Source organism: Glycine soja, chromosome 11 (assembly GCF_004193775.1).
Source record: "Glycine soja cultivar W05 chromosome 11, ASM419377v2, whole genome shotgun sequence".
Classification (NCBI taxonomy): domain Eukaryota; kingdom Viridiplantae; phylum Streptophyta; class Magnoliopsida; order Fabales; family Fabaceae; genus Glycine; species Glycine soja.
In genome coordinates, this window is record NC_041012.1 from 24771061 (window position 1) to 24782502 (window position 11442).

At 31.0% G+C, this 11442-nt stretch overlaps 1 protein-coding gene across 1 annotated transcript; it reads left to right on the forward strand.

Annotated features, from left to right (window-relative positions):
* The first annotated feature begins 4221 nt into the window (after nucleotides 1-4221).
* On the forward strand, nucleotides 4222-4728 carry LOC114373102 (classical arabinogalactan protein 9-like). Its single transcript, XM_028330644.1, has one exon. It carries the CDS (start codon nucleotides 4222-4224, stop codon nucleotides 4726-4728), a length of 507 nt encoding a protein of 168 aa, XP_028186445.1.
* Nucleotides 4729-11442: the final 6714 nt, after the last annotated feature.

The following is an 11442-nucleotide window of genomic DNA, read 5'->3' on the forward strand; positions in this document are numbered from 1 at the left end:
CATTCAGATTTAAGGTTGTCCCTGGCAATACACGTCATTCTGTGTCTTAGTTATTTGATGATGATGATTTAATCAAATTTGTTCTTTCAAAGCTTCCAACCTTACAGTATTATGTAAGGTATTTTTAGTTGTTGACGTGTTTAATATTCATTATGTTAGTTACTAATAACTACCTTGGTTTTTTTATTATTAAGGATGAAGCTTCGCCTTGTGTATCGATGATGCACAATATTAATGATGTTGGTGATAGTATAAGTTATTTGTTGTTTTCATTCATTGGGTTGTTTTTTAAAGTGTCAAGCATCTTTAGGATTTATAGAATAATTTTGTCAATGTTGATCTGCCACTTATTTTATTTTGTACTATTTTAATGGTCAGTTATTGATTGAATATATATCATATGTTGTAGTAATATTTATCAGCCACTACTGAGTCTGATCCAACACTGCTGGAATCCATCACACCGGCTAAGCGCATTTTGCCACTGTTTCAAAGTCAACTAGATGGAATACCATTCGAAGATTTATCATCCATACAATTATCCTCAGCTAGGCTAGACAAAAAGCATATCAAGACTGAATGATCACCATGATCCACTGTTAAAATTGCAAACCTTCCTTATTTTTTTTTTGTTAATATGAACTAATGTAATTAGTTATATGGTTATTTTGAGCACATTATCACACGTGTTGTGGTGAAATGCGTAAAACATGGACAAAACATTTATGGGTTGTAATATTAATTTAATGTAGTGGTCAATATTGTATGTTATATTTTGTGATTTTGTAATTTGAGTTAATTTTGTTATATAATTATTTACTAGTGTTTAATACGTTGAAAATATAAATTAAACTTGAAGCTTTTTTTGTTATTTGGTCCATATAGTTAACAACAGGATGACGAATAAATTGGTAAGTGTTTGGTGATTTTAGAAACATTAATATAATGTAACCAGACTTAATATATATCAATTTGTAATTGATAAGTTAAAATGGGATCACTTGATTGACAGTCATAATTGACAACAACTAGCCAAAAATCCGGATAAAGTGTTTTTCCATACTTCAACTACACAATCATATTAACAATGATAGACGTGATGGATTAAAGCACATTTGTAGTTAAAGCTATTGACTTGTGCACTAGACAGTTGTAGACGAAGATCTTTTAGCTTTGAGATACGTAGATTGCAACAATCACTACTGGTAGAGGCTACTAACTTTCGTGCTTATGTAATGATAGGCTAAAACTCTTGGGATTACAAATATTGTGAAGTAAGAAATTGCATTGCAGAAGGATACAATAGAGGTGCATTGGTGTGATTGTGAGTAATCTGATTTCACCAAGCTAATTGCAGAAGAACACAACACAACTGCCTTCGAAACACCTTTGTGCTAAAGTGATGGCAGTTTCAGGATACGTTAATCCCAGTGAAGGCTACTACTCCTTCTATTACTTGTTGGGCTGTGAAGGCTCAAGTCAGTAAGCTATGAAAAACAATTGAGCACGTTAATGGAAATACAATTGGAAGATTCAAAATGATTTTGTTTGATAGTCAGGTATGAATTTTTTGTGATTATTTGTGTCTTAATCAATATAATTTTGGTATATAATATCTATTTTCCTTTTGCATCATCATCCAATTTAATTTATACATACCAATGATTCGCTTTTTAGCTTATATTATTTTTTACCTCATTTAGTTACTTTCAACTTAAATAAATAATAATATTGTATAATATTATAATTGTAGTTCGCACATTGAAATTTTTACTTTTCAACTTATCCGTGCGAATGTACCAGTAGTAGTCATCTATCAACAGGTGAAAGAAAAGAAAGAGAGAGAAAAACATAAAGAAAAAGTACCTCACAACGAGAGGGAATGAGCTGATGGTGAAAATAAAATGGATTGAAGGAACAACTTGGTAATTGCCTGCTAGCAATGACTTGGTTGTCACTTGCATTTAAATTTGAAAAATGTGAGATAAAGTGAGAGATTAAACACATATTTGGAATATATTTTTTGTTTTGAAGCATATAAAGTAATGAGGATAGTCATCGATTATAATTATTTTTTTATATTAGATCAATGCTTTTATTATGTTGTTATTTTTTTTAAAACGTCTACTTGCAACAACATGACTGTCTAATGGTCTGCTGCTAATCCAATGTTTAGTTGTAATGTATTATTTAAGTCTTGAATTTTGACACGACACATAAGTTAAATACTTCTCCTGTCTCATAATATAATTTGAATTTTGACAGATGATTGCTAGGAATTATTTAGGACGATACTTAGTAGGAATCTAGAATAACACTTACTCGAGTCACTCATGTATATAATTACTAGGAATCGTAAAACTCTGTCTAGACACTGCAACTGCAAGCATATTAAGAATTTGAATTTGAAAATACTTATTAAACTAAGATAATTTTATCAAATGATTCACATATTCAGTAATATATTATATTAAAAACTTTATAATTTTCTCCAAAAAAAATTTTAAATTTTATAAAATTGAAAAAGAATTTGCATGATATTCATTACCCTTCCCTAGTCCTCTCTCTCTCTCTCTCTCTCTCTCTCTCTCTCTCTCATTAAATGGGCAATCCTATTCCTATTCCTTTTCAATCTCATTACTTTTATGCAAATTATGCTTGCTAGATCGGCCACTAGTATATGATCAGAAAGGTAGAAAGGGATATGTTTGTTGGCTACAATGACAAATGGCGAGTTTATATCTTACAAGGACAGTTTGGTTTGTTTTCATGGGAAACAAATTAAACTTTGATTTAATTAGTTATTATACATGAAACCTACTCAAGAGGTATATCTTAGTTGCTACACATGCACGTCTTTGTTTTTGCACCTAATAAATCAAACACCTAGGAACGTCTCATTATTTACGACCTAATAATAGTATCTTGTGGTCCTGCAACCTATTTGTAAGTTTATCATGTTCTTTTTTTGGGAGGTATATACACGACTTTCTCATGCCAACTATATGCATGTCCCTGTCATTCGTTTTTGCAATTTTCTTTTTTGAGAGCCATTGAATCAAAGTTTTTAATTAAGGTACTAGAGAAAGTAGAAAGCGTGTGCTGGTGTATGTTAATTCTTCAAAATATCATTCACTTAAATGGCATTAATAGTATGTTGGTTTTATGTCAGTGTGTATAATTGGTTTATAGGTTTCAGTATTGTGATGGTTTTAATTGAGCTTTAATAATCGTAAAATAAATAAATAAATTGAGCTTTAATAAGTGTTTTCTGGCGAAAAAGTAGCATGTTTTTAAAGCCCTTCTACTTTCATCATTGCCGTTTTGAATAAATAGTAAGTTTTTTTTTGAGAAAAAAAACTGAAGTAAAAAAATAAACAATTTTTTTAAATAACAAGATTTTAGGGGAATGAAATGGTATCCCATTTTAAAGGTCGAAAAACTATTAAAATTAAAAATATTTACAAATGTTTTATATTTATTTCACTAAATTCACTAATATTTTTTATCACTATGATTGACCACCTTTAGTGACTTGAATCCAAAATCTTATTTAAAAGGATTAAGTTTGAAACCACTTAGAATAAGGATTTGTTGGTATTCAACTTACTAATATTGGATTAGTAATAAGGAATTTAAGTAATTAATTTGTTTAAGGTTTTAGGTTCAAAACTTTATTGATGCTATTGTTAGAAAAGGTCACTAAAAAAAATTAGTGGTGGTTTCTGGCTTGAATTTATTATGATCTATCATACATGCAACTTAATTTGTTCTCTCTACTCACGGGAACCCCTAGGGTTTAAAAAAACTGATAGCACCAACAGCAGAGAGAACAAGGAAGACATCTCACGTAAAGCTACATGCATGGTCATTAGTTAGTTAGCACGACTGTTAGTTAGTTACAAGTTGTTAGTTAGTTGTAACGGCACTGCAAAAGTTAGTTACGTATTGTAGCAGTGTGACCCATTGTATATAAAGACATAGCCTGCATAAATAAAATGTAGAGAAATATTTCGAGAAAGCTTAGTTTAGTAAGGAGGAACATTGACCTTGAACCAAGACATTCCATCTTCTTCCTCTCGCTCATAACAATTGGTCCGACCTGCCATCCATGATTGCCTCTACCTGCCGGAACCCCTATCTTCAACCATACTCACTCACTACAGCCACCTGCTGCCCATGGTTGCCTTCCATGGCTGCCACTTGTTGTACGGAGCACCCATGGCTGGCTGCCACTCGCCGTACGGAGCTTCGTCCATGGCTGCCTTCCATAGCTGTCACTCGCCAAATGAAGCTTCCCTGGCTACCGAGGACCGCCTTGATGCTGTCTTGGCCAACCTTGATGCCGCTCAACGCCGCCTCGAATCCTCACTGGATGCCCTTCTCCTAAGACTGCCTCGGCGACCTGGCCATCACTACCCTTCTTCCTCCTTACAATCACCATCGCCGCTGCCCCCGCCGTTTAAGCCAACTCCGTCACCCACGCTCACCGCACCCACGACCATGCCAACTTCGCCGCTGCCCCCGCCGCTCGCGATAGCTCCATCCTCCTCTGCACAACCACCACCAACAACAGCACCCACGTCAGCTCCATCCTCCGTCGCACAACCACCACCAACAACAGCACCCACGTCAGCTCCTCCTCCCTTGGCTGTTTCCCACCATCCCAAACTCAAAATAGTCGCACCCATGGTTCCCCGCTTTCATTCGATCAACTGTCTCTTCTAGCTCAGTCATCCGTTGCCTCTATCACTCCGCACCGCCCACTGTCGTTACCGCCACAACCATTGCCACAAAATCCCTTATGGCAATGACACCATCTTGCTCGACAACGATGCCGTCAAGCATCAGATTCATCCGCGCTTAGTTTGGATTCTTTTCGCTGTCAAGACTTGGGTTTGCCCCGTTTGTCATCGGCGACGACGTCCGCCGCCACACCCGCCACCACATCCACCACCACCACCGAAGCCACCACATCCAAAATACACCCTCACTATGTTCCACTGCTCCATATTACGCCCTCACCATGGTTCTTTGGAGTTACCAACCTCTTCTCTCCCACCAGACGCATTCTATAATCAACTGATAATGAAACCTTTAACCATTCTTGACTCCCGCCTGGATTCCTCAACTAATCCACCAACTCGTTTTGTCTTAATGCAATAGGTGGGTCTTGTGCCGAAAGAGTCCACTTGGGAGAAGTGAGATGATTTTTTTCACTCCCATCACCTTGAGGACAAGGTGATTTTCCCAGGGTGGGATAATGATAGCACCAGCAGCACAGAGAACAAGGAAGACATCTCACGTAAAGCTGCATGCATGGCCATTAGTTAGTTAGCACGATTGTTAGTTAGTTACAAGCTGTTAGTTAGTTGTAACGGCACTGCAAAAGTTAGTTACGTATTGTAGTAGTGTGACCCATTGTATATAAAGACATGGCCTGCATAAATAAAATGCAAAGAAATATTTCCAAAAAGCTTAGTTTAGTAAGGAGGGACCTTGACCTCGAACCAAGGCATTCCATCTTCTTCCTCTCGCTCATAACAAAAACATCTTTTTTTTAAAAAAAGAAAAGAAAAGAAAAAACATCTTATTTAGTACTGTATAATGTTTCTTGTTTAAGACGTGCACAAAAGCTGAGGGAGAGAAGACAATGGTATTTAATTCAATAAATGTGGATATGCTCTTGATCGATAAGATAATGAAGATTCCCGCATGTTTATGAGTTACATGTGAATGATTAATTTTTGCCACTACTAAAAAAAAAGTTTTTTCACGTCGTTGGATCATCGACGGTTTTATTAAAATCGTCTTAAAAAAATGTGTGATGACATTTTTGTAATTAAGAAGACTTGTTAACAACGGGTTTTGGAAAAATCATTGTTGAATTTTGTTAGTTAAGGGCGATTCTCTTAAAACTGTCGTGGTTGATTTCTCTAAAAATTGACTTGAAACCCCTCAATCTCGGGCTTATCCTTTAGGTTGCTCGTCCCTAACCTCCGAATCTTTTTTCCCCTGCTTTGCTTCTCATCGGCCTCCCTTCGTTGCCACAGCCAAGCCCTTTCTCCATCGAGGCCACCGTCATAAGGGGCTGAAACGCTCTCTCAAGTATGTCTATAAAAAAAATTGTAGACAAAGAAATGATTGGACAAAATAGAAAAGACTCAATTGAGGCAAAATTAAACTCGTTTCCCAAAATGAATAATTTTTTAACTTGTAATCTATACACATGAAGATGTAAAACACAATTAGGTTTTTGGACATGTAGTCCATATACCTGAAAATGAAAAACTAGTTAGATTTTTAGACATATAGTGCTACTTGAAGGCATAAAACTAGTTAGATTTTTGAATATATAATTCATATACTTGAATCGTTGATTATACACTTGAAGATGTAAAAACAATTAAGTTTGTTGGCTTATAGGTTATACACTTGAAGATGTAAGACTAATTGGATGCAAATAGATTTTTGTGAAAAACAAGAAAGTGGGAGATATAAAGCATGACTTGTTGCTCAAGAATTTTCACAAAGACCTAACATTAATTTTGAATACACATATTCACCCATAGTGGATGTGAGACTTAATTGGTCTAGTTACACATGAAAGGCTTAATTTTCATCTAATGAATATTGTTACAACATATTTATATAGGTTTATTGGTAATGACATTTGTATGAAACTTACTAAAGGATATAATTTGCCCAGTAGTGCAAATTATTAAGAAGATTATCCTATCAAATTGATCAAGTCTCTGTATGGATTAAAACAATCTAGATTATGAGGAACTCCTATAGGATATAATCTTCTCATTAATATTCAATAAAAGAAGGACATAAAATCATCTCATTTGTCCATGTATTTTTACTACAAACATGGAAATGAATTTGACGTAATTGTTATTTATGAAGATGACATAAATACTTTTGGAACTCATGAAGAACTTCCAAAAGCATTGATTAAACAAAGATTTTGAGATGAAGGACCCAGGAAACACAAAGTTTTGTTTGGGAAATTGGATACTTGAAGAATAAAATTTTTGTGCATCAAGAAGCTTTTATAGAAAAGATGCTTAAAAGGTTTTATATGAAAAAATCACATTCATTGTAAACTTCAAAGATTGTAAGGTCTCTAAATATTAAGTATGATCCCTTTAGATATTGAGAAAAGAATGAAAAAGTACTTGATCCTAAATAACCATGTATTAGTGTTATTGAAACACTAATGTTTGTTACTATGTATACACGACCTCATATATCAATTTTCACTAATTTACTAGCAAAATATAATTATTCATCAATACAAATACATTTATTTATGTATGTACTTTGTTATATAACAATTTTTGGTAATTATACCTTTTGCAACATGTGTGCATACATATTTTATTTAAAAAGCAAAATCAAACCCATGTAAATAAATATTTATTATACAAATTTATAATTACCAAAAATTGCTATATATGAACCCAATTGATATTATTTTGTTATTAAAAGATAATGTGTTGTTAAACTGTATGCATTTTTTTTTCTTTTTTTGAATTCAAACATTGAAAAGAATCGATTAAAACCTTGTGATTATTTTTTAGATGTATTATTAGATTGTTGAAATCGATTTAAACTACACTTTTAGCCAATTTAACATTGCAAAGGGACTTGACGACTCTATCAAAGATGAAAATAAAACATCTAACAAGATAAGACTAAAGCTACAATTTTTCATCGCCACCACCATGAAGGATTAAAGTTGGATATCTTACTGTGAAAGACTCACTTGTCCTTTGCAACCAGTTGAAAGAACGATATGACCACTAGAAAACTGTGATACTTTCGAAAGCTCGTTATGAATGGATGTATTTACGCTTATAGGATTTTAAATCTGTTAGTGAGTATAATTATGCGATATTTAGAATTACTTCTAAATTGACCTTATGTGGAGAAAAAATAACTTATGAGGACATGTTAGAAAAAATATTCTTCACTTTTCATGCAACCAATGTGCTCCTGCAACACTAATAGATTCAAAATTCTATAAGTATAAATGCATCCATTCCTAATGAGCTTTTGGAAGTATGACAGTTTTCTGGTAGTCATATCTTTCTTTCAACTGGTTCCTAAGGACAAGTGGGTCTTTCACATTAAGATATCCAACTTTAACCCTTCATGAAGGTGGTGACGATGAAAAATTGTAGCTTTAGTCTTATCTTGATTAGAGGCTTTATTTCCATCTTTGATAGAGTCTTCAAGACCCTTTGCAGGTAAATGTATTTCCGCATCTATCTAATACCCAAGATAAGTATTTTTTTTTCATAATGAGCCACAAACTTGATTTTTGCAAGATTTGACATGTTCAAATACTATTATAAGAATAAAAATAATTAGAATGATAAATTAGCTAAAAAAAGAATGGCATTATAGGAAAAAATAAAAAGTTTAGTTTAAATCGATTTCAATAATCCGATTCCGAACAATATATCTTAAAATATATACATAATCTTTCAAATGTTTAAATTTAGAATTAAAATAGCTTAAAATTATAATGAGCATACAATTTTGCAAAATAAAACATCTGATCAATATCAATAACTTCCTTAAATTAATATGAAATATATATCCCATGATATTGATTTGATTATATTATAATAATAGATAATAATGAAAAGAAAGACAACGTTTATCATGTATGAACTAGAAAACCAATTATAAATTGCCAAGATACACTTATGAACATTGCAACACATTATATACAAGAGCACTGTGTTAATGCATTCCTAATATGCTAATAAGTCAATTCAACAAAACAAATCAAATGATATAAAATTCATATATATATATATATATATATATATATATATATATATATATATATATATATATATATATATATATATCATGAAACCTTTTAAACCAAAATTATTTGTTTTAATAGTGGAAAAAACACTGAATATATATGCGAATCAACAAAAAAATATTTTCGTGTATGAAGTTAAAAGCCTTTCTAATGCAACACATATATACATGGAAACTCAATATAACACTAATTCAATTATAAACCATATAAGTTAGATTGAAGAGATAAATAAAAATCAATACAAGACTACTTTCTCACTTATAGAAATAAAAATGTTATTTTCTTTTCACTTTTTGTGTTGTTTTCCCACTTCAAATAAGAAAACAAAATCTCTAAATTTCTTTCTTTCATCTTTTACCAAAATAATTTAAAAATTTATTTATTCAATAGTGTCTTCAAGACACATTACATCTAAATAAATTTCACAATTTACATAAATAATATAATTATATGTATCATTATAGTTTATGTATAAAATGATTTGGGAGAAGAAAATTTTTATCTAAAAATGTGAACTCAAAAGAATATAAGTGGATATGTAACTTTCTCTTCCTAGTTAAAATATCAATAGCAAATTTGCTAAATGCAAAGAAGATAATCGTGGTGATAATATGTTAAATATAATATGATCCCTCAGGAGAATAAGAAAAAAGTAAAGAAGAAGAGAGTCAAGAGAATGATAATTATACGTATTAATTCCAAGAAAAATATCCTACTTATAGATATAAAAAATAATCGCAAATTATAAAAGATAAATACAAATAAAAATAAATAAAGATATAGATGTCCACAAAATATTATTCATAACAAAATCTATTTTTTTTTCATATATTAAAAGAAAAACATTTTGCGAGTTGATATTTTTTAAATTATTTTTTATTATTAAACTTGAGATAACTAAAATGTCACAACTCAAATGTGTCAAATTTACCTAATAATCAAACAACAGTCAGAATCAACAAACTCTTATCTAACCTCATTGACAATAAGATAAAATCTTTAGAGATGCTAATTTTATTTGCTCAAATGAGTTCTTTGGGATTTTTTAAATTTAACTACAAATTCTAGAGAAAAGACCATGGAATAGAAACAAAATATAGGCCGGAATGAAAATATTAAAACTAATTTATTTATTTTGCACGAATGTTTTTGTTTTACCTATCACCACTTTTTATTATTTCTTTTCTTTAATCTTATTATAAAATTCAATTGACTTTGTCTTTCATAGTCATATTATATGCAAAACCTGAATTGAAGCATCTCTATTTTATTTGTTGATGATTAATCTCTCCTACAAAACTTGATTGATTATCTATAGGATGATCTTCATTCAAAATATCATTTTTTTTTTTAAATTTCTAAAACTTGAATTCAAGACTTTTGCTTAAGAAATTTGAATTCAATTTGACTTGGATCAATGGCATAGATACTAAAGTTGTTATCTATGTTAATATAAATAAAATATAGATTCTATTTTAAATATTTTTCTAGTTATATTATTTAATTATTTCTATTGATTAATTTTATATCAAAATCTACCATGAAATTGAAAGTTCTTGTTATATAATTATATTTATAAAATCTTATATTGATACATCAATGATAAATATTAAAATTGACAAAATATAAAAAATGAGATTTTTTAAGGATTTTATATATTGTTTGTCTTTAAACTTTTTTTGGAATTTTTGTAAGGACGGAAAAAAAAGTTAAGGCACTGAAAATAAGGATAAAATAAATTTAAGAGATGATGAGCAGTAAAAAAATTTTAGAAATTAAAATTAAAAATCTTAAAATGTTTAGGAACTAAAAATAAATAAATTATATACTTTTAGTTGTTTAATTTTAATAAAAAATTATACAAACAATTAAAATAATATATAGTTATACTATTGATAGTTAAATTTGTTTCATTTTTATAGTGTATAAATTTTTTTAGGACCAACAACAATTATATATCAGGAGTGAAATCAGTTTTTAACCAAGTGAGTATGAGCATGCCTCTAATCTTTCACCGCGGAACAAAACAATCAACAAAACTAGTATTAAATTAATAATTAATGTAATTTGATTCCTTTCCCTTATATCAATGTTTATCTATAAATTTCTTTAACTAGCTATTAATCCCTCCCCTGTATATGAATGTTTGAAACGCCAAGATGAGAGAGAGAGATCCATGATGTATTTCTAATCAGTGGTATTTTTCTTAAGCTGGATTATATTATAATAGATAATTTGGATGTTTTTGTGTCCAAACTCGAGTACTCAGCTGATTGAGGCTCTTGCATATGGTTGTCGACATAATTTGTGTACATTTAATAAAAAAAATATCGTATCAAATACACTTTTAACATTGAGTTGACACCAAAAAAAAGTGTGGCCCAATTAATAAACTGCAAATCTTGATTTGGAGATAGGTTCGTGACTTTCCTATTTGTGATTAACTCAGCCCTTTAAATCAATCAAATTTATGGGTGTTTGTCCATAATCAGATTGGAGAGTACCCTGCATATATATACCATCTTTTTTCATTGATGCCCTCCATCAATTCAGAATGTCTTTTCCAATCAGTAATCATACTGAAAACTGGC